Below are 23,679 nucleotides of genomic sequence, written 5' to 3' on the forward strand. Positions count from 1 at the left end.
TGACGGAACTGGAGTGTAACTCAGAGATGCTTCCACTCTGGATACCTGGTGGGCCATCCCCAGGAGGTGGCAGGCAGGCGAACTCAGCATGTCTACACAGGCTGAGTGAGAGGACACTGTGGGGCGGGGCCAGGCCTGAAAGGCGCATACTTCTACACAACTATGCCTGTTCTCTCCAACAGTCATCCCTGGATTGGTCGATATCAAAATCCAATTTCACCAGGATTAGCCTGGGGATGCTCAGAGCTATTCATTGAATTAGGAACGATTATAGCAGAGGGAGCCCCACGGTTCTTTATTAAGGTCTTTGCAGAAGCACTAAGTGATCTGCAGGAGATTAAAGCGCCAGTGGTGTTTTCTTAACATTTATAACCTACGCCGATGTCTGGGGAGTTTGTTTATTAGGAAAAATTCTGTGACACACATCCCGCCTCCTAATGGGGGCCTTTGAACTGGGCCAGAGCCCAAGCTGGCTTTGCTGTCCTGACGAGCTTACTCGGGAAACTGCCAAGTTCTGCCAGGAAACCCACCTCTGGAGGCTAATGGACTTCCCATCCATGTAGGTTCCTGCAACCTTCCCTGCGCGATGCGCAGGCCGCATCTCAAGTCCTCCGCATCTATCACCTCAGGAATAAAGAGCACAAGCTGGTGGTTATTGATACTCTTAAAAAATAATAATGATCACCTGCCAGTGTGGCTCAGTGGTTGCACGTCGACCTATGAACCAGGGGGTCATGGTTGGTTTCTTCGATTCCCAGTCAGGGCACATGCCCCATTGTGGGCCTGATCCCCAGTGTGGGGTGTGCAGGAGGCAGCTGATCAATGATTCTCTGTCATCAATGATGTTTCTATCTCTCTCTCCCTCTCCCTTCCTGTCTGAAATGAGTAAAAATATATTTTAAAAAAGAATGATAATGCCCCCTGTTTATGGGTAGGACTTCACGGTCCCAAAGCCTCTGATGCCATTACCCCACTCCAATGGTCCCAGACAGATGAAACTTTACGTTATGCATATGCGAGAAGGCCTGGAGACATGAAGTCAGCAGTCCTGTAGCTCAGTCTGAGCAAAACCAAACCTATTTATTTACACCTCAGATATTTACACGAGAACTTACCATGTACTCTAGCTCAGCAGATTCCATTGGTGCAATTTTTTCCGGTTCCTCCCTCCCCCACAAGGGACATTTGAACCTCAGAAGATATTTTTAGTTGTCCCAGCTCAGGAGTGTAGCAGCAACACTGTGGATGGAGGCCAGATGTTTCTGAAATCCTCCAGGGCACAGGACAGCCCCCATCAAAGAATCCGACAGCCCGCGGTGCCACCAGTTCCGTCCCTGAGACACTCTGCTCCAGGGGGTGGGATGCGGGGAGAAAAACAGTGGACACGCCCACTCTCCTGGAGTTCACTTTCTGCTGGGAAGACAGACACTGTACAGATTCGCAGAAGCGTATGCCATGAAGGTAGGAAGGTGGGGAAAATCGGTGAGCTAGGAGAGCCAGCGGAGGTGCTGATGCAGCTGCCTCAGGTCACGGGGCCAGAGGCGACCTCCAGTGGGGGATGTCTGAGCAGAGACTGGCCTCTGACCTTCTCATCTCCCAAACCTGCTTAGAGGAGCATTTCCAATTCAGCTGGGTCCCACTCGAGAGCCAAAATTAACTTCTAAAAGTCAGACACAGGTCAATCAAGAGTTCTTCCTTCAGCAATGAATTTTCACTGAGCCCTGACATGCAGCAGCCTTGGGGAAGGCGCCTGGAAACCAGGGGGTCCCTGCCTTTCAGAAATACGCATTCTACACCATTGATCCCCTGAACAAGTTTCTTAGCTTTTTCACATTATGCCATTTTTATCCTTAGAAAGTTCACTCCGTTTCTTTGCCAAAGATTCAACAAGCTTCATAGGGAAGCTGTGATGGCTTAACCCATCTGTGGGATGTGTGGTGCTGGGCTCAGGGAACCTACAGACACGCCCTGGTCCTTAGAGGGTGTTGAAGGTTTGGGAGGCCGGGGGTAAGGGGGGCGCTTTTCAGCCCAGTCCTTGCATCCAGTGCAGAGAGGCAGTCTGCATTGCGAGCCTGGCCTGGTGAAGGGAAGACTCAGGCCTCCTGTCCACTTTGGGAACTTATTAAAGTGGCCAGTGTGACAGATGGGCGCCTGGGGCAGCGCTGGCAGGAACAGACATTCTCCTCTCCTTTCTTGGACCTGGTTTGAGGCCAACCCCTTGGACAGCCTCGTGCTGCCTGATGTGGTTTGAAGTACACTCACTCCTTGATAACAGCGACTCACTGTACATCCACTGGGGGCTTGTTTATAGGGGGCTAGCAGGTTTAATGGTGGCTTTAAAAAAGACGTCGGCATCCTCGTTTAATAGTGGCTTTCAAAATATATGTCCGTGTCCTGGCCTTCATAAACCTGTGAATGTGACCTTATTTGGAAAAAGAGTCTTTGTAGATGTGATTAAGGATCTGGAGACGAGATCATTCTGGACTTAGAGGGAGCTCTAAATCTAGTGACCACTGTCCTTATAAGAAGAAAAAGGCAGAGGGAGAGTCACGTCTCAGACGCATGGAGGGAAGAATGCCATATGACCTTGAAGACAGACGTTGGTTGGAGAGATGCAGTCAGGAGACACCAGAAGTCGGGAGAGGGGAGGAAGCATTCCCTTCTGGAGCCTCCGGAGGGGCGTGGCCTACAGCAACTTCTTTGTAGACTTCCGGCCCCACAACTTGAGAGAATAAGTGTCTGTTGCTTTAAGCCAGCAAGTGTGTGGTCATTTTTTAGGAGACTAACAGAGGGGTGTGAGTATGTTTTCCCTGAAAGTTCTCAGGAAAAGGGACAGAGAAAGCTCACACCCAATATTTTCAATATGAGAGTCAGTAGGGCTCACTCCCGCAGGTCCAACCCCAAAATGCGAGGCTGTGTAGTGGCTGTTACCTTCCTATTGCATTTGGTCCTCACTGCAGTCTAGTCCTTTGTGTTTAAGCGCACTGTATAACCAGACATGCTCAGTCTGAAAAACATTTTTTTTCCTGTTTTTCTTTCTCAACCTCTGGATTCCAACATCCTTTCAAGTCCATTCACCCACAATGTCTTTTATTTTTTTACATGTTATCTTTTAAAATTACTATTAACACGCAGGTATTCCTACATAACAATGCTTGGGCATTTGTATATATGCGCACGCTACAAAATGATTAATTGAGCGTTGTATGTTTTTATCAAAGGAAACAACACAAAGATTTCTCCAAAGTCCTGTTTGACTAAAGATGATTAATTTTAATTTTCACATGAGCAGCGTAATGCCATTAATCATTTAATATGTTTAATCATAATCTCTGTAATTCCTAATTAGGTTTATTAAGCTGCAACATCCAGCGGTTATGCACAAATCCAAATCTAAGTTTCCTTCTTGGTAGGAGGCTAGGGGAAGGAGCTCGTTGCAATTGGCATTCGAACAGTAACTTCTAACAGGAGGGAAAAAGTGGACAGGAAGTTTCAGTCTCAGCTGCCACCTCTGCAGACTTAACAGTACTAAGACCCTTGACCCCTCCGAAAAGTGACAATCCCATGCTTCAAGGACATGTGCACCTCATGGACATGTAACCAAATCTCACTACCAGAGGAGAAAACACAGTTCCTGTTTCTGTTTGGGTATCAATATTTTTCTTCCATGATTACTTGAAAGTGGCGAGGTGGGTCATTCACTCCATCGTTCTTTGTTTATTCATACACTCATCTTCCATTCACCCCTTTACTCAGTGAGTCAGCCAGCCATTACACAGCATTTGTCATGTGTCTACCGAGGCTCATGTGCTAGTCATGTCACCCTGCCATGATCCTTTTGTGGCCTCTCATAGCTTGTAGGGGGAAGTGTATACTCTTGCTCACAGGGTCATCCATGATCCAGCCCCTACCTGCCTCGGCAGTGTGCTCTCCTGTGCCTCCTTCATACTCGCCCCCTCTGGCCAGGGACAGTGAGGTCCACATGCACCGTACTTCCTGAATCTCTGCGTCTTTGCATAAGCTTTGCCGGCTGCTGTCACAGTGCCAGTGCTCATCACCTCTTCTCTTAGACATCCCCCACTTCAGATTCAACCTGCACAACTGGCCAGCCTTGCGGAACCTCCAACAGTGCTGTGTGCCCCTGATTTAAGTTTACTCAGCCTCCTGGGATTCACCCTCATCCCAGCATTTAACAATGATATTACAGCTGACTCTTTCTAACTCTTTATCTAGTTCTAAAATGGGAGCTGCATTTTAAGACCAACTTCCATGTCTAGTGTATAGTAGTTGCTCAGTAAAGAGGTGTTTCATAAGCAAATGAGGACCTTTCTTCTTTATTTCCTGAGAGGGTCTCTTTACATCTCTCATTGGACATATTTTAAAAAATCATCATTCTAAAAAATGCATTACATTTTATTTATTGACTGTACACCATGAGCCAAGAACTCTGCCAAGCAGGCATAGGTTATTGTGTTCATTCTTCACAGAGCCATTTAAGGTATGCGGTATTATTACGGTTCATTTTCCAGACTAGAAAACTGTCACCATCCTCCTTCTTACTCACTCCAAAAGCATATGCAAAATTGTTGTTGCCATCATAACATTGCACTTGGGAGCGGAAAAAGTCATCTGGTAGGGGGCTTTGGATATGAAACCAGCTTGCGAAGTAGTGTGCCAGTCACCGGGCGGTCTTGACTTCAAACTGCAACTCAGGATGTATAGGATGGAGAATAATGAAATAATAAATGAAATCTGCCAGTTAATACAAGAGTTGACAAGAAAGCCACTAATTATGCTCACGTTATTTTGGCATATATCTATTTCACTTTGTAAAATTGTCTTTATTATTTTACAGCTGGCTGCCTGCATTGATAGTTTTTTTTTTTTCTCAATTATATGCCGCTAAATTGTGTATGAGTAGGTGAGGACGATTCTTTGCTCCTAATTGGATGAGTTTCCATATAGGTTTTTCCATCTTGGCCTCAGAGAAGCAGGTATCTGATGTGGATGGCATCTACTGCCACCTGCAGGCAGTATGTGCTAATTGCAGGGAAACTATCTAAAAATGGAACATCACTGAAATGTTGAAACTGTAGGATTCAGAATATGGGCATGGCTACAATGATACCAAATGTTACTGAGACTTTTCTCCTAGTTCCTGCTTATATAAAGGTGTCATTGTATTAGCATGTGATCCAGGATTTCATTTGGGAGGGATGAAATGGAAGGCAGATGAGTTATGCTAATAATGTGACATTGTCCACACCAACTTACTGCAACAGAAAGTTCTGCAGTGATGGAAAAGTTCTGTATCTGCTTGCCCGATATGGAAGCCACTAGCCACATGTGGTGACTGAGCACTTGAAATGTGGCTAGTGTGAATGAAGAGCTGAATTTTATATTGTATTTAATTTGTTTACATTTAAATCATTATATGGGATAAACTATAATGGACAGCACTAGCCTACACAATCAAGAAATCAAAGTTCAGCCCTGGCTGGTTTGGCTTAGTGGATGGAGCATCAGCCTGTGGACTGAGGGATCCCGGGTTCGATTCCGGTCAAGGGCACATGCTCGGGTTGCAGGCTCGATCCCCAGTAGGGGGCGTGCAGGAGGCAGCCGATCAATGGTTCACTCTCATCATTGATGTTTCTATCTCTCTTTCCCTCTCCCTTCCTCTCTGAAATCAATAAAAATATATTTAAAAAAAAAAGAAACCAAAGTTCAGCCCTGACCAGTTTGGCTCAGTGGATAGAGTGTCGGCCTGCAGACTGAAGAGTCCCAGGTTCCATTCCAGTCAAGGGCATGTATCTTGGTTGTGGGCACATCCCTGTAAGGGGTGTGCAGGAGGCAGCTGATTGATGTTTCTCTCTCATCGAATGTTTCTAACTCTCTATCTCTCTCCCTTCCTCTCTGTAAAAAAATCAATAAAATATATATTTTTTAAAAAGTTCAAACCATAAAATAAAATAACAAGTCAATCAGATAGCTATTTGGACTGCAGAATACCAAAACGGCCTTTTCAAATGTTTTAGTGTGTGTACTAATATTTTATCTGCACAACCTCAACAATTATGTAGGGTGTGTCCTAAGATTTGAACAGCCTTGAGTAAGGGATCCACCTTCCCCTACCTTTGTGAGTCTTATCCCCTTCCTGATGACATTTTTCTCTGACTGCCTGTTAGAATTCCCCACCCAGCCCCCAGCACCAGCTAGCCCATTCCTTTGCTATGTTTTCTTCTTGAGTGCTTTTCTCCTTTTGTCAGCTCCATATTTATTTATTTTTATTTATTTATTTTTGTTGTTAATCCTCACCCAAGGATATTTTCCCATTGAGTTTTAGAGAGAGTGGAAAGGAGGGGGAGAGACACATAGAGAGAAACATTGATGTGAAAAAGCCACATCGATTGGTTGCCTCCCACACACGCCTGGACCAGGGCCAAGGATCCAGCCTGCAACTGAGGTAGTACCCCTGACGAAATTGAACCCTTGACTCTTCAGTCCTTGGTCCAATACTCTATCCACTGAGCCAAACCAGCTCTGGCCCATATTTATTAATGCGGCAGTCTCCTCCCCACCCCCCACCCCCCCCCCCCCTGAGAAATATGCTCCGTGAGGAGAGGGGTTTTTGCTTTGCTCACTGTTAAATCCACCTCCAGGTCCATGATTGGCACTCAAGAGTTCAATCAAGTTTTGTTGCATGAATTAAAACCACTCAGCAGTTCCTTCCTGCCTTTATTCCTTTGCTCTGGCATTTTCCTGCCAGGTAGGGGATGCAAAAGCATTCTGGGAAAGAGCATTGGGGTCCACTCAGAGCCTCTTTGCTTTGCTCTCATTCTTTTAGCAGACAGATGACGCAGCGCCGACGGATGGCCAGCCCCAGACACAACCTTCTGAAAATACAGAAAACAAGTCCCAGCCCAAGCGCCTGCACGTCTCCAACATCCCCTTCCGCTTCCGCGACCCGGACCTCCGACAAATGTTTGGCGTAAGTACTGCCTTTCTCCCCTGCGGGGCCTGCTCTGGGCCAGAGCCCTGCCCTCCATGTAAGTTCTTGCTATTTATAATACGAGGTGAGACGTTTAAAAGGGAGGATTTTAGGTCCTATTTTGTGGGTGTATGGTTAGGCTCTTTCTCTGATTTTAGTATAAATGTCTTTGCCTGTGTCCACCATGTTTCCATTTTGCCAAATGGTCTCTTTCTAATTAGTAACTGAAATATCAGATGGAAAATTAACTCTCAGATAATACACTGCTGAAACAAGCCCATTGGTGATCCCAAATTGAGGGGCCCGGACCCCATGTCATGGCTAAAAGAAACATCATGTTTCATCTTGGTTCTTCTCTGGAAGGCAGTTGCCAGATTGCCATGACGCATTCCAGCACACCTTACCCTTTCCCAGGCACTGTGCATTTAGAGGGCTGATGCAGCTATAGAGAAGAATTAGTTCTAAAGCTTCGTTAAAAGAAAAAAAAAAAAAAACAGAACAAAAGCTAGAGACTTCTCAGCCTGACTTACACCCTGCAGTGTGAGGGTTCAGAGGTTCCTATTGTGGTGATATATGCGCCAATGACAGCATCCCCTACCCCCCCCCCCCCCACCATGGCGAAATGCAGAGACAGAAGTCACACCCACCCAGAGAAAAGAAATGATAGGGCTGCTTCCTCATGGGGCATCATGACCCGGACAGTATTTCTGCACAATATCTGCCCTGTCCACCTTGGGAATGGATGAGCTTGGCATGTCCTTGGGCTCAGTTTCGCCAAAGGGCGAAGCTACCGTGGGCTTGGATACTATTCATGTTTGCAAACGTAGTCAGTCTATTTATCCGTGACATCCCAGCGTTGGATTCAGTGAACAGAACGACATTCTTAACGTTTGACTGAGAGCAAAGGTTGTCTGCCTGGAGATTCTTCTTCTAGGGGTTTTTGGATGCACACGGATATGACAAAAGGAATAAGAAATAGCCCAACTTGAATGCCTAGTTCTGGGCGAAGTAGCTTTCATTGCCCACGCGAGAAGGGAGCTCTGGCTCATGGCCCTGCGACTGTGGGGTTCGCCTGCACCTTTTATTCCTTGAACATGCACGATGTTTATCAAGTGCGCATCTGACACACACGCGGACCAGGCATCCTAACATTGAAGACACCCAGACTTGAAACCTGACATTTCAGAGGAAAAGGTCAGCTCCTGCACTTTCATCTCCCTCATTTGGTAATAACCTTGAGTTGAGCCCTCTCTAACTGTTGCAGAGCAGAGATACCCTCGGGCACTTTCGGGTCAAAGATGACTTTGAAAAGTGCAGAGCATTCAAAGTGAAAGTGGAGGTTAAGTGTGTAAAGCAGCCAGGCCAGGTCTGAGTGACGGGAAGCCAGCGGCATCAGATTCCTTTTGCCACAGCAGGTGAGGAAGCCATCTTGCGCCCCGGCCCATCTTTGCTCATCAGGTGTCACTGGGATGTTGGCTTTGAACTCGGTCCTCTGGATGCCCATCCGGTGCTCCCTCATGGGGTCGCTCATTGCAGTGCACCCTAGTTCCCACCCCCCGAGGGTGCTCTTCATTCCCTGGTCTTCTGGGTTATCGTGAAAGTTCCTGGAGAGCGACACTGCTAAGTTGGGGAGGCATTCACAATACCCACAGCTAGAACTCCCGAAGAAGGGATCCCGTGTGTGTGAATATATGAACCTCTTACTCTTACATGGGTAGTAGGGCAGGTGGCACGGAGCAAAGTCTTGGTGTATTCATTTATTAACTTACGAGGCAAAAGATCCATTGTACTACCAGTTGTCAAGCCTTGATGGAAATCGACTGGTTTCATAGCCACTTTTTGTAAAAGTCAAAATTGTCAAGCAACTAGCAAGATGTCAATCTGACAAGATGATAGATACACTTACTATTTATGCATTAAGAAAACACAGCGTACATTCAGTGATATTAAAATGTATTTTGTTTATCACAAACAGCATCTGTGTCCATTTAGAAAAGTAGGCAGGATTTTTGTGATGGGTTTCATCCATAAAATATTATTGGATACATGTGGATTCTGGGACTCTGCTGTAAATCTGAGGCCTCTCTGTTTTATAACCATCATTCTGAAGAAATGGAATTTTAACACTAAAAAAAAGCAACAACAACAAAAACGCCTATCTTTCCTAGCCAAATGCTGGTGTTGGCAAACCTATTCTGGTTATCTGATACATTTAGTGGCATGAATCCCTTCGGAAGGCATCTGTAAACATTCTGATTGGCTTCCCAATTTTAACCCCTGTTTGGTAGTTGCCAGGTCACATGGACATGAGATACCTTCTCTCCTTTTGGTGGAATATTCTGCCTTTGTCCCTTCACTTTGGCAGGAGCTACAGTACCTGCGATGATGGGGAAAAACTCTCACAAGGCCCCTGAGCTTTTCTCCTTTGTCTCTTTTCCTCAACGTGGCCAGGGGAGTTTCAAACTCAAAACAAAGACAAAACTCACAACAAGGCAAAAAAGCAGCTTCCTTTCTCAAACTGCCGAAAACCTGGCAATGTTCATAACAACTTCCTCATTCAGTCCTGAAGTTTGCAACCTCTTTGGGCTTAATGGTTACCACAGTGCCTCGCATTTTTTAAATTATTTTTAATTTGTGGCTCCAGTGCCTCCTTATTGCCATTCTGGTTATCTTTTCTTCCACATGCACTTCATATTCTGACTTTCTCCTCTTTTGGAGGCATGGGTTTCCGTGTTTGTCATGAACTCTTCTAGCTCATTATAGATTTCCTGTTCTATTTAAGATGGAGCGTTCCTGGGCCTAGCTGCTATGTGGCCACTTTATCCAAAGTAGAAGTCTTTTTAAAGCACCAAAAGGGGTGTGAGTGAATGGCTTGAATATGTGATCAAGACTTTGCTTCTGAATGTTTCACTGGAAGGAATGTTGGTCCTGGCCTGGCTCCATTCTTCTTGAGCTCTGTCCTCATTTCAGACATCATTCATGAGCCTGTACTTCCTTTACATTGAGTTCTTGACGATCCCATTAAAGGAATGTATGGATTTCCACAGATTAATTATAATATCTTGCTCCTGAATATGAAACTTAATTTAACCTAATATTCAAATGTTAAGCATTTCTGGGTTTGGGAAGAGAGAAGTGGTTATAATCTATCCAGATCATGGATACAACTCATTCCATTGTAGAATTATTTTCAGAAACAGCTGCTCAGTGAGTTCAGGTTTCAAATTTGCACAGGACCCTTGATGTCACAGCCTTGCTTTTGTTATCAAAAGACAGACTCACTTGGGCATGCACGCGATCTACGGAAGTCTCTCTCTATGGTCAGCAGAAAGCAGATCCCCTGACTTTCAGAGCATGCAAGAGAAGCTTTCGTGATCAGCTCTGCAGTAATAACATAGAGCGAGAGAGATGGCTGCACTTCCAGTGTTAACAGGAATTCCACCCACTGTGATATTATAAGTAGTGAAGCTGATTTCTTGGACATGGCATGGTGCCTCTTAGGTCTGCATTCTAAGCATGAAGCTGACCCCAAGAAAACTCAGAGGATGCCTTTCCTTAGCCTCTCTGCACATTCTTTGAACTAACCTTTACTTTCATGTTTCATGCTGTATCCATTGACCATCTTGTACAGTTTTTCAGAGAAATATTATTTGATCTGAGAATGTCTACAAATGCCTGCGACAGATTTGCCCACGTGCGTGCCTATAAGCGCCTGGATTTCCTTCTGGATGCAGCCATCCAGACACCTTGTGTGGATTCTGAGACGTTGTTGAACGCCACCCAACATTGGTGTTGAGCAAACAAACGCTAGTTATGTCTGCGAATGAGTCGTGTCTGTTTAAACTGAAAATGTGCCAGCTGTGTTTACATCATTAGTACCAACTTCCCAATTAAACTGTTGATACTATAAATATAGTACACAACTGTCTCAGCCGTGGGGCTGACATCAGCATTCTTCTCAAGGCTCGTTTCCTTGGCTTTGAGAATCATCAGCCCCAGGGTAGCAGCCAAAGAGGCAAACAGTTGAGACCATTTCGGGGCATATGGTGTCATCGTTTTATTTGGGGAAAGACACGTGCTAAGAGTACTTCTCCTTTGGTTCTTTCTCACACGAGATCTTATTTTAAGGAAGTGTTTTTGTGTTGACTGCTGAGAGAATGTTCCGTAGGTGACCTTTGCTTCATAGTTTGGGAAGAAGTTCTTTTTAAGCTTCCCTGTCCATCAGTGCGAGTGCTTTCGGGCCCTTATGTCCGAAATACATATAATAGCATCTGTGTGGACTGACTTTTCTAAGTTTATATCAAAGTTACTGCTTCTGAGGCGTTCACCCAGCTGGAGGATTGCTTAACTCTGAGATTAAGTTCACCTTTCAATGGCAAACCCTTTGCTTCCAAATCTGAAAGTTTTCTTTTTCTGTTTTTAGTGATTTTCTTTGCCCAAATCTAGGGCACTCAGAATGCTCTGTAGAAGAGTATTCTCTTGACCGAAAGACTGAGCACCCAGAAATGGCAGGGTGAGTTAGCTGCATGCTTCTTGGTGTTTCCGTTGTACGGGCAGACCTCATTTATTGCACTTCATCACATTGTGCTTTGCAGATAGGGCATTGTTTTTACAAATTGAAAGTTGAAGGTCAGACCCTCCACCAGCAAAGCGATTACAACTTGCAAAAGGCTCAGATGATAGCATTTTTTAGCCAATAAAGTATTTTTAATTAAGATATGTACATTTCTTAGACATAACACTATTGCACACTTAATAGGCTACAGTATAGTGTAAACATAACTTTTATATGCAATGGTAAACACAAAAATGTGTGTGACTTGTGTTACTGCTATATTTGCTTTATTGCCGAGGTCTGGAACTGAACCTGTACATGCTAGCATCCCTCCATCTCCTCTCTTAGTTGAGCCTTGTCTTCTTGATGTCTTCCTGTCCTTCTATCCTTTGGGAAGTAGAGAAGCACTTGTGTTCAACAAGAAAAATTCCACTCTATGATGTCCTTCCTGGATACATATTCTGAGCAATGGGCATATTTCAAAGACACAGGATGACATAGCTTTGGGTTTCTTTTTCTCGTAGTAAGAACTATTTTCATTTCAAGGTTTTGAGCTATTTATATTTATACTAGAGGCCCGGTGTATGGCGGGGGGGAGGTCCCTCAGCCCAACCTGCATCCTCTCCTATCCGGGAGCCCTTAGGGGATGTTATCCTCTGGCCTCCCTCTGCAGGAGGCGACTGGGCTAATCAGGGGAAGGCGCCACCCCTGTCATCCCACTGCTGCTGCCACTGCCAGCTGCCACAGCCACCAAGGTGTTTTCATCAACACGGACTCCAGTCCCTTCACCATGAAAAAATGACAACTTTCTTTAGGCATTTTAAAGATGTCTCTTTCATAGGCTATGACATTTCTTTCTTTTTTTTCTTTTATCCTCACCTGAGGATATTTTTCCATTGATTTTTAGAGAGTGTGGAAGAGAGAGGGAAAGACAGAGAGAAACATCAATGTGAGAGGGACACTTCGATTGGTTGCCTCCTGCATGAGCCCTGACCTGGGCCCCAGCCAGGGAGGAGCCTGCAACCTAGGTACATGCCCATGACCAGAATTGAACCCGGACCCTGCAGTCAGCAGGCTGAGACTCTATCCACTGAGCCAAACCGACTAGGGCAGGATATGACATTTCTTAGCCCCTCCAGCAGCAGACCTTAGTTTTTTCCTCCAGGAGTGAGGTGGAAAAACCCTAGATCACCTTCTTGGATTCTTATTACCCAAGTTACCAAGAACACTTGGTGAGAGTGGCCTACGGGGAGCTTAGCCAATGAGCAGTCAGAAAAGGTGCTTCCTCTGCAGCTCATGAGCAGAGGTGGGACTGCCAGCATGTGCAGCTGGCAGGCCCTGTTCTCTGCAAGCCTGCGCCATCCGTGACTTGCCTCACCACGCACACAATCCCCTCCTGCCCACCTGCACACACAGCCTCCTCCTGAGCAGTTGTGACGTTATGGCGTCCCGGATAATTTGCATATTACCTCTTTTTAGATAGATAGATAGATAGATAGATAGATAGATAGAGGAGTAGCCTCGAGTATGCATATGTTTTTCTGTCTTTCAAAGTAAGGTAGGATAGTTTGTATGTTTCAGTGGACAGCCTCTGTATGTTCCAAATTTTTTTCTTCTTGAATGTTAGTTGGACCCTCTTGACACTCGCCCTCAGGGCCTCCCAGCATCCTCTGAGGGATGCTCCTGGTCAGGCAGGTTGTCCTCAGTAATCTGTGTTCAGATTGTTCCTTCCCTGTCTTACTCCTCCCTCTGAACCACTCTGTCCCTTGCTGCATAGAGGCTGCTCCATGCTTTCCACCCATGGGAGAGACAGAATGCAGAGTCTCCTACGGCAATAAATAACACAATAAAAATCGAGGCTGCAGAAGCAAATGGAACAATAAGAAAGCTCAAAATAAAGGAAAAAGAGATGGAAACATGACTTTATGGTCTCCTGTTTATTTTTTAATAACATGAAAATTCGCTCTCCTTCTGCATCAGGGTAAAATTTCCATCTTCTTTTTCCCTGGGCCATGTCACCTACTTGTATGCCACCCTCTCCCACCTGCTCTCAAAAGTCGCCCACTCGACTTCATGTGAGTGAAGAAAACTGACAGGATTCCAAGGTCAAGGAAAAGGATTTTGGATTATCAGATGCTTCTGGTTTCAGGGTGCACATTCCTTTTTCTCTTTAAAATGTGAATCAAGAATTGCTTGACATCTTTCTCATGAGGACTGCCAGATTTAGCAAATAAAAGAAAATACAAGATATGCTAGTTGAATTTGAAGTTTAGATAACAAATATTGTATTAAGAATAAGTGTATCCCCAGTATTATTATCTTCAGGGCATAATTATTCTTGAAGATTTGAAATTTAAATCTACAGAGGCATCTGTATTATGCACGACTGTCCAATTTATTTGTCATCTGAAGTTGTGTTCCTAGACTTGAATACGTGGAATCGCCTTCACTTTTTATAGAGCACATTCATGCTAATTGTCTAAAATATGTTTGTTTGTTTAACAACACGGAGAATCATCTGGAGAGAAGTACGTTTCAGCCCGAGGTCTAATCACAACTGTGCTGGTGTGTGGATTCTGACGGGCGTCCGGATAGTGGATCTTGCTTTTATCTGTTTGTACTTTATTTGTCTTACATGGCCTGGCTATTTTATGGGGGCTTGTGACCAAAATCCTCAACCTCATATTCTATTTGGACATTTTACTACCCAAATCCCACTTCATCAGGGTTTTTCTCCAGTTAGTGGAGTGGCCTAGAAGGGTCAGCAGATACATTAGCCATGTTTAATCTTTGCTGCTCAGTGCCTGGGAAAGCAATCCTGCACACATAGAGAAAGGAAAATAGAAATAACCTCTTGATTACCTATTTTGTACCAGGCCCCTACTTTGCTCTCTCACTCTGCTGGGTATGGCATAACATGGAAATAACATGTGTGGTTGTTTTTTCTCTTGGTTCAAGGGCACTGTTTAATGACAGCACAAAATAAAATGTAATATCCTTGTATATTAAAAGAGAACAGACGATTCTGACTTGGGGTACCATTACCAATGTGCATAATATGACTTCTTTCATTTTTCTTATTGCTTATAAAATATTTCTATTTCTTTGCAGCAATTTGGTAAAATCTTAGATGTTGAAATTATTTTTAATGAGCGAGGCTCCAAGGTAAGCAACTTAATTCACTTTGGAATCGTTTAGCTTATTGTAAAACGCTTGTTATGAATAATGGGAAACAACTGCACTGTTTTAATCAGCACGTGGTGAAAATACCCTTCAGGGGGCATTCCCTTCGAGACCACTTCCGGTTTCCAAAATCGTGGGAAATGCATTGGGTTCAGTTTTAAATATAGAAGGGGGTCATTTAGAACTGCTGTTTTAGATCTACCTATCTATTTATAGATCAAGTTTCCAGAGGAAAATTACCCATGCTTAAAAAAATAATGTTGTTGCTACATTTTTTTGTTTTTCAGTGATAATTATGTTCTTTATATTAAAAAGTGAGTTGATAGTCTCATGAGCAGGTAAATATGTGATTATTCTGTATTCATAAAGTGCAGTTATTTTCCTGGGCTGTAGGGGAGAAAAAGTCGTATACACCAACCTTTTGAATCTAGCTTTCTTCATTAGTGTGTTTACCAGTTCACATTTTGCAATTTGCCACTGCTTTGATTTTGTTTTTTCTAGGAAACCAAATTTTAAGTTGATTTTCCTAGAGCACATACTCGTAAAAGTCTGTGGTTATCTAAGTAGGCTCCAGCGCTTTCAAAGTGGAAATATGTTGGGATAGAAAAATAAAGGCCAAACGCTTCCAAAGCATCCTCTGTTCAGCCGTCACCTACATGTGGTCCCCCAGCCAGCCGGCACCTCAGCATCACCTGGGAGCTTACAAGAAATGCAAATTCTCGGGCTCCAAACCCGATCTAATGAGTCAGAAACTCCGAACGCAGGGCCCAGCCATCTGTGCTTTAACAAACCTGCCAGGCCTATTATTAAAGTCACAAACACACCGAGTGTTCTTGTTTTAGGCAAATGCTTCCTCTGAACACGCAGCACCCTCTGCCCACTGGTGTTTTGTGGGTGCGAAAGTGTCCTCCTTCCACCTGCACCCACAGGGAATTCAGGAGCCCCGTCAGAATCTCCTGCGGGGAAACAGTGCCCTCAGCAGAGCAGCAGAGACTGAGGGGTAACGGGAAGATGCTGTAAGAGCTGTGCATTGACCTCAGCAGCAACACAGGAAACACTTGCAATAACTGAGCTGTTTCCAGAGAAACCGCCCACCGGGCCTCAGGGAGCTTAAGCTCCCTTCTCCTCCCCTCCTCTGACTGTGAAAGTGGGGAGTAACAGAACGTGCTTACAATTGACAATAGCTAAGTATGTAAACAGCCCAAGTGCCCACCAGTAGGCGCGTGGATAAAAAAGCTGTGGTACGTTTATACACATGGACTACCAGGCAGCAGTGAAAAAGAAGGATCTCTTACCCCTTGAGACGGCCTGGAGGGGCCTGGAGAGTATTACGCTAAGTGAAATAAGCCAGTCAGAGAAAGACAAGTCTCACATGATCTCACTCATATGTGGAATCTAATGAACAAAATAAACTGATGCACAAAATAGATCCAGGGGCAGAAGCATAGAACAGACTGTGGAATCTCACAGGGAAGGCAGGGGAAGGTGGGTGGGTGGGAGGAGATCAACCAAAGAGGGAGCATATGTCATACTTTCAACAATAAAGATTTAATTTTTAAAGAAGTCATATTAAAAGAAAAAAACAAAAAACAGAAAGTGCTCACCAGGTACAGAGAGATACGGATTTTAGCCCCATCACTCCCTGACACAGTTTGGGACAAGTCAGTATGCAGGGAGGGCTACTCAGAGGAACGGGTTTATCTAAGGTAGCAACGCCAGCCTCTTGGGAACAGGAACCATGTCTTCCCCACCAAGTGAACACTAGAATTTATCATCCCCTGGACAGCCTGTACCCCTCGCTCCTGAGTAGATTTAGTATTAACTGAATAGGGTAATGCCAATGGCATTGAGGGAAGAAAATTCCAGTGTCCTCTTCTCTGCAGCCAAAACGATGTTGTGAGTTGCCAGATGAGTCAGATACATCAATCCATTAGAGTCTCTATAATGTTCTGCTAGTTCAGGGACCTTGCCACTCTATCATTTCAGACCTTTTGCCGTCATTCTTGTAATGTGTCGGCAGTTTGACCTCTAGGCTCGGGGACAGAGAAGTTAGCTCTCTTTCTGCTTCTCGTATGGAAGTCATCACAGGGACTACGTCTACCCCTGCAAAGCCAAGTGCACGAATAGAAAAATGAGCCCAGTCTCATCCTTTTCCCTCAAGATTGAGGTATTCTGGGCAAAGCTACAGGAGAGGACCTGAAATGTTGGCCAACTTCCTTCTCATCTAAGCCTGTAGCTCCACTATTTTTAAAGGTGTGTTTTTAAAAAAAATTATATTTAATTTATACTTTGTTTGGTAACTTTTGCCAGTGGGAGAAAGCTATTTAATTCCTTTCCAGAGCTGTTTTGGGACATTAGAAGAATATCATTTGCTATTTTGAAAGGACAATGGCAGTGCTATTTTTAAGACTCTTCGTCATCCCCATGATTAGCCTGTCTCTGGGGCTTTCCGAATAAGACCACTTAAGTGTGCCTCCTCCAGACACTGACTTTGTGAAGCTGTGTGTGCATGTGTGTGTGTGTGTGTGTGCGCGCGTGCGTGCGTGTGTGTGTGTGTGTGTGTGTGTGTGTAATTTGGAAACATCAAAAATCGCCCCTCTCTCCCCGTGGGTTTGCTCCCTCTCAAAGAACTGGTCTGATCTGGCAGATGTCAGGGCTGACTGTTTAGGTATGGCCGAGAGTCATGGAGAAAGTCCATTTGGGATCTGCTAAACGGGGACACAGCTCACACAGGGATATTTTTCCTACTTGACATCATCCTTTATGGGGAAAGGGCCTATTTAGAGGAACATTTCCATTTTAATGGCTGAAAAACCTGAACCGCTATTATGACCTCATTTTCATCATTGGGTGCTGGAGGTGCAGCCAGCAAGTGGGTGGGCCCTAAGAGCTGGGAGCTCACCTCCTGGCTGCTCCCAAGGTAGGTCACTCAATGCTCAGTGAGTATGGCCGTGTGTTCTGTGGGTGTTTGGTGTGTGTGTGTGTGTGTGTGTGTGTGTGTGTGTGTGTGTGTGTGTAGATACCTACACGAGGAGTATCTGTGTTATCCAGGAATGAGTAACATGCTTAATGCATTCATCTATGAATAGGAAGTGTACAAGGTAACCACATTAAAAAAACAACAAACCTATGCCAAACTTTGTAAATGAGAACTAGATAGCATTTAGGAGTGAGAGATGCTATAATTCATTTTTCCTCTTAGGGGATTTAAAAACATTATTTGGCTCTGAAATGTTTTATTTGAAGATACAGACAAATATAGCTATTTTTTAATATACCTAGGAAATATACAGGCTGGCCTTTGGCTCCATAGACTTCTGTAAGTATGGGTTATATTCCAGGTACCAGATGGGCTGATCAACCGTGAGCTAGACAGGAGTGCTTCCCGTCACCCTCACAGACTCCTGAGCAGCAGGAAAGACTGGCCGTGGAGACAGGCCTCTGCAGTAGAGGATGCTGTGCTCTGTGATGAGTGAGAGGCTGCTGAGAGCCCACACGGGCAGGCCGGTGTTGTTAGAAGGTGGGAGGCTTCTGGGAAGAAGGGGCATGTAAGCTGAAGGAGAAAGATGGGTAAGAGTTCCCCAGGGAAGGGGAGGAGGGAAGATGTCCGAGGAGAAAGAGCTGCGTGGACAAAGGTCAAAGAAGAAACAAGCTCTTAACTCCACAGGAAAATGAACCTTCAGAGCCTTATCAGCGGCTCCCTCTTACAGACAGCAGTTTTCTGCACCAGAAACTAGAGGGGTTGGATTTTCCTGTCAGATGGAAAGTCAGTGTGCTCATCCATCCTTCAGAGCTTTTGCGTGAGATATGAAATGTATTTGCATTCATGCAAAAAAAGGAAGTTAGCACCTAAAAGTATGCTATAAGACCAAGTAGAAAAATAACTGGGGTATGGGGAAATCAGAATTCACGATTCACCAAAAGCTTTAAAAATAACCAAGCCATGCCAGTCTGGTGGTCTCTCTTAGATTCACATTATCTTGCCTGTGAATCATGCCATCCCATCCTGGGCACATGTCTCAGATCCTCCTCTCCAGCAGCATAGTGCCTTCTTCATGTAATCTTCATATTTTCTTTAATATATATATGTGTGTGTGTGTATATATATATATATATATATACATATATATATATATATATTATAATTGATTTCAGAGAGGAAAGGAGAAGGAGAGAGAGATACATCAATGATTAGAGAGAATCATCGATCGGCTGCCTCCTGCACACCCCCTATGGGGACTGAGCCCGCCACCCGGGCATGTGCTCTTGACCAGAATCGAATCCAGGACCCTTCAGTCTGCAGGTCGATGCTCTATCTACTGAGCCAAACTGGCTAGGGCTGTGCACTCCATCTTTAAGGGGCTACCCATCAGCATTACACTCAGTTCCTATGCTCCCCAAGCCAGGTCTAGAATGTTCTTCTTTTGTTCCCCGTTTTAAGACTGAGATAAAATGTTCAAAATATTTTTTAAGAACCGCAAGTTGCTGGTTGCTTGAGATAGAATTCTGACCACGAGACAGGTCAAAAGAAACCACCTCAGCACCATTGCAGCATTGCCTGGTACCTCCGCATGATGGAGAGGGTCCCTGGAAATGGCCGGGGGACGGTCTCTCTGGTTATAGTGAACTTCCCCAGAAGAGAATTCTGGCAGACATCTGACGCAGGAGGTCTTATCACTCCTTGTCTGGGTGGGCTATATGAAGGTCCAGTGGAACAGGAAGGAAAGCCCCTTGGGTATTTGGGGCATTGTTTCTGGAGCAAGCTATTCATGAACCCACATGAACCCAACTTCACACAATTTTGAACTCGTCAGCTTGAATAGAGAAGTATTGAGAAGCTTGGAGAGAGAGAAGTTTAACAGAAATTGAGAGTACTGCTGCTAATAATAAAGTACTATCCTTATTTCAATGGTATGGAGTCTTCCTCCCAACTTTCCTTGGGATTCAGAATATATTTGCATCTTCATCTTTATTCCTCCTTGGCATACATAATGCAGATTTTTAGGCCAGGATGGTTTGCCTTGGGTTCAGACTAGATTCATGACAACTCGCTTCCTTGGGGTGATGTTAGACAGGTAGGTTGAATGTTCAGGTTCACCTACATTCTTCCCAGCACTGTGGTGATAATGACTGCTAGTGCCCATAGACACCAATGATGCCACCAAGCCCCTCCATCTATGACTGGAACTATGGAATTTTCCTTCTTTGCCTAGTGAGAGAATTGCCCCTGATATAGCTGGAATCCTGGTTTCCCTTAATACTTTACCTTAAATGTATGGCATGGCTATGGATGCTAGGGAATTTGGATTATAGGTGAGGATGAGAACATTGCAATATGATTTTGGCTGATCTAACATCCAAATATTGTGTCAGATAGATATTCACCTCAAAAACTCAACCCACTCCATAGGTTTGCACTATAGACATTGGTGGGACAATATTCTACTTCATACAAAGAACTGAAGCCTTCTTTTGATGGTGCTCGGTGCTGTGAGTCCATGGGAACCCAAAGGCTGGACCACACAGCAGCTTTTTTGACAGATTCCTGGGCTCCTCTTGGGGATTCTGATCTGGTAGATATATGGCAGGGCTCGGCACCTAAGTGTTTAATATGCTCCCAGTTCCTTCTGATGTGCAACTAAGCTTGGAACCCAGAGCCATCAAAGAGAGCAAACCCCCCAAATTATGTTGTTTGCTCAGCAAAGAGCTATTATTATTCAGTTAGCAAATTTATCGGAGTGCCAAACATAGGCATACCACCTAAATAGAGCCCTTCTCTTATGGAGCATATAATCTTATATTAATCAAATATTTCAGACCTATATTTTTTGTTATGTTGTTTTGTTTTTGTTAATCCTCACCCGAGGATATTTTCTCCATTGATTTCCAGAGAGAGTGGAAGGGAGGGGGGAGAAATAGAGAGAAATATCAATGTGAGAGACACATCAATTGGCTGCCTCCTGCACACACCCTGACTGGGGCCAGGGATCGAGCTTGCAACTGAGGTACGTGCCCTTGACCACACTCAAACCCATGACCCTTCAGTCTGAGGGCTGATGCTTTAACCACTAAGCAACCGTGCTAGGACAAACATTTCAGACCTATCTTAATCACAGATCCTCACCATGGGAAATGTTGTGAAAGGTAATTCCGCCCACCCCCCAAATTAAAGAAATTTACTTTTTCACTCTGCAATCCTGCCAAAGAGGCACGCCCTCTAGCTTGAATCCATTCACAGCTGGTGTCCTCTACAGATGAGCTCACGTTAACACTGGAAAGTTCTCCGTTAGGCAGACCACAGGGCACCCTTCCCAAATGCCCTGAGCTTTGGAGAACTCTCTAGTGACCTCGTGAGTGATTGGGAGTTAACACTCGTTGGTTATGACTACCTTTTACTTACAATCACTGTCTATTTTATTCTTTGTAAAATAGAATACCTTCCTGCCCCAGCTAAGCTTAAAGCCAGCGTTTACCTTTACGCATAGTTGCAATATCCCCACACATGGCATTATTTCACCTAGTTTACACTGTGAAAAACAGAACGAGCTGGGCAAATTGACACTGGCAGCGTTTCAAAAGGTTGGTGTATATATCTGAACAAGTCGTACACTTATTTTTAGGGGTTTTAAAAATAATGTGTCATATTTTCTGTACTCTTCTTAGGAACAGTGTCAGTGAAGAAAAAAAGATGGCTTTTGACAGTGTAATGTTTAGTGGGGTGGTTTTTGGAGGCTGAAAAATTAACACAAAATTTGCCAGTGGTGAAGTGAAGGGTGGATGTTTATCTACCAGTGGAAGAGGAAGTGCCCCGTGTTATCTTAGATAACATCCTATTAACAAAGCCGCTTTATTGTCTACCTATTAATCTGACAAGTGAAAACCAACGTAATGTGTTAGAACTTTATCATATGTTGACTCATTTCCCTTTTTGTTAATAAAGTAGTCTGGGGAGCTGACAAATTTCTAAGCATGTATATCATTTTTGGCTATGGGAGGGGGAAGTATTATTACGAAAGACTTACTTGAACTGTTTGCATTATTGATCAATTGATGTTTATTTCTATTCATTTCATGTGATTATTTTATTTATTAGAGCCAAGAGTTTAAGATTTATTATAAAGAAGGTCTTTCCTTTTTTTTTGTAGGCTTCTAATTTTTATTTTTGAGAAGTAAAGGCTGTAGAATTGATCAATTTGAATAACCCTAAAACTGCATGAGGAAGAGATGTTCTTAAAACCACACGGCATGACTCTGTAGGCAATGTTAGAAGATTTTGGCATTCATTGTTGAATTCTGTGCACACGTTTTATTTTACTTTATTCTTAATTTGCATGTAAAGAAAGTGGTTCCCTTTTTATTTTCCTTGTTATTTCATTTTATTCTCTGTGAAGACACCGTACATTTATTTTGATCTCATTTTCTTTCCGTTAGATTTATTTTCTTCTGTAGTGACATTTAGAAAGGTATTTTGGGTATCATTCTTTGAATTCTTCAGGGGTTACAGCTAACTGGTGACAGAAAAAAAAATATCTTGTTCACATTTGTTGCTTACTGATTGCACATCTTAGTACTCTTATAATTTCTCTAATTTGCATGTTACAGAACGGAAGCCAGGACAAGACATAGAAATTAAAGCGAGAGAACGTTACACAGTGGTCGTTGACTGAAATAATAATCTGCATGTTGTTTTCCCTTCTCCCTCCTGCATGCAGGGATTTGGTTTCGTAACTTTCGAAAATAGTGCCGATGCGGACAGGGCGAGGGAGAAATTACACGGCACCGTGGTAGAGGGCCGTAAAATCGAGGTGCATGTTCAAAATATTTTCCTTTACATCTTTTTGATAAATGTCTGCTTTCACGCTCATTCGTTGTTTCAGATGCATCATTGTGTCTTGTATGTGACCCTATTCCCTTCTCATTGTTTATATATATATTTATATATAAAAAGGAAAACTGGCCTTACTTTTTTTTTTTCATTTTATTTTATTATGTTACTCTTAATACTGCTGAAAGGTGGATGGCAAACGTGAGACCAAAACAAGGTTAATCTGAAAGTTTTTTTATTTGATTTGATTTGATTCTTTTATTTTCCATGTGTTAGAGCCAATGGGTGCAGTAGGTTCCAGACAGTGGAGAGAGTGTTGCAAAAACAGAACAACATACAGAGCAGATTCTTTTTCTTTTTTCTTTTTTTTTCTTTCCACTCAGGGTTGACGAGGGATCCACAGTGGTGTGCAAATTAAGCCAAATTGTGAAAGAAATAGCAATCAAAAGAACAATTGTTTTATATTGGTAAAAAATGAGAGGTTTTGTCTTTAAACCTTTCATTTTTTTTAAGAAGTTAGTTTGAACCTTTGTATTCTTCTGATAATAAAGCAAATAAACAAACAGGATTTCCTGTTCAATATCTGGCCCCTCTTCATGGATAAAATTGATGCTAAAATTCTGGTACTCAGAAATCTCCTCCTTCTACCACTGGATCTCCCTCAACGTGGCCACAGGGTCATATTTGTTAAAACTTAAAAAAAGAGAAAAAAAAATACCAGTTACGAATGCTTTAGTCTTTGGAGTAAGATGTTGCATATTTTGCCTTTTATTTTCCCCCCCTCGACGATAACGCTTAGGCCCCTCACCAAACTCTCAGTAACCATGGTAACTGTATACAAACCCATGCTGGCGATGGTGGTGAATGGTAAGTGGTGAAGTCCATCTGCCGTTACACGTATTTAGTGCTGATATCTCTATATACATATATATATACCACGTGACTTTTTTTGACTTGTCATATTAAGTTTTCTTGATGCTCTATTTTTTTGGATATTGGTACGCCTGTAATTGAGTGTACGTTCTAAGCTAGCCTGGAAGGCACTGACTGGATTGAGACATGACCGGTGCACATCTTACTCAGATCGTTAACTCCATATTGTGTTAAACAATGCACCCTCTCTTTTAT

The 23,679-nt window shown here is 43.6% G+C and overlaps 1 protein-coding gene across 11 annotated transcripts in view; it reads left to right on the top strand.

The window, feature by feature from the left end:
• RBFOX1 (RNA binding fox-1 homolog 1) overlaps positions 1–23,679 on the top strand; it is a 371,606-nt gene that overhangs the window by 235,599 nt on the left and 112,328 nt on the right. For 10 of the 11 annotated variants that reach the window (XM_008141611.3, XM_008141613.3, XM_028145557.2 and 7 more), the window contains exons 3-5: positions 6,845–6,988; positions 14,655–14,708; positions 22,439–22,531. In XM_008141611.3, the coding sequence (XP_008139833.3) occupies positions 6,845–6,988; positions 14,655–14,708; positions 22,439–22,531 (291 nt within the window). The remainder of the gene's footprint in view (positions 1–6,844; positions 6,989–14,654; positions 14,709–22,438; positions 22,532–23,679) is intronic. The other variant, XM_054714703.1, reaches the window with a different exon arrangement.

Source organism: Eptesicus fuscus, chromosome 4 (assembly GCF_027574615.1).
Source record: "Eptesicus fuscus isolate TK198812 chromosome 4, DD_ASM_mEF_20220401, whole genome shotgun sequence".
NCBI lineage: Eukaryota > Metazoa > Chordata > Mammalia > Chiroptera > Vespertilionidae > Eptesicus > Eptesicus fuscus.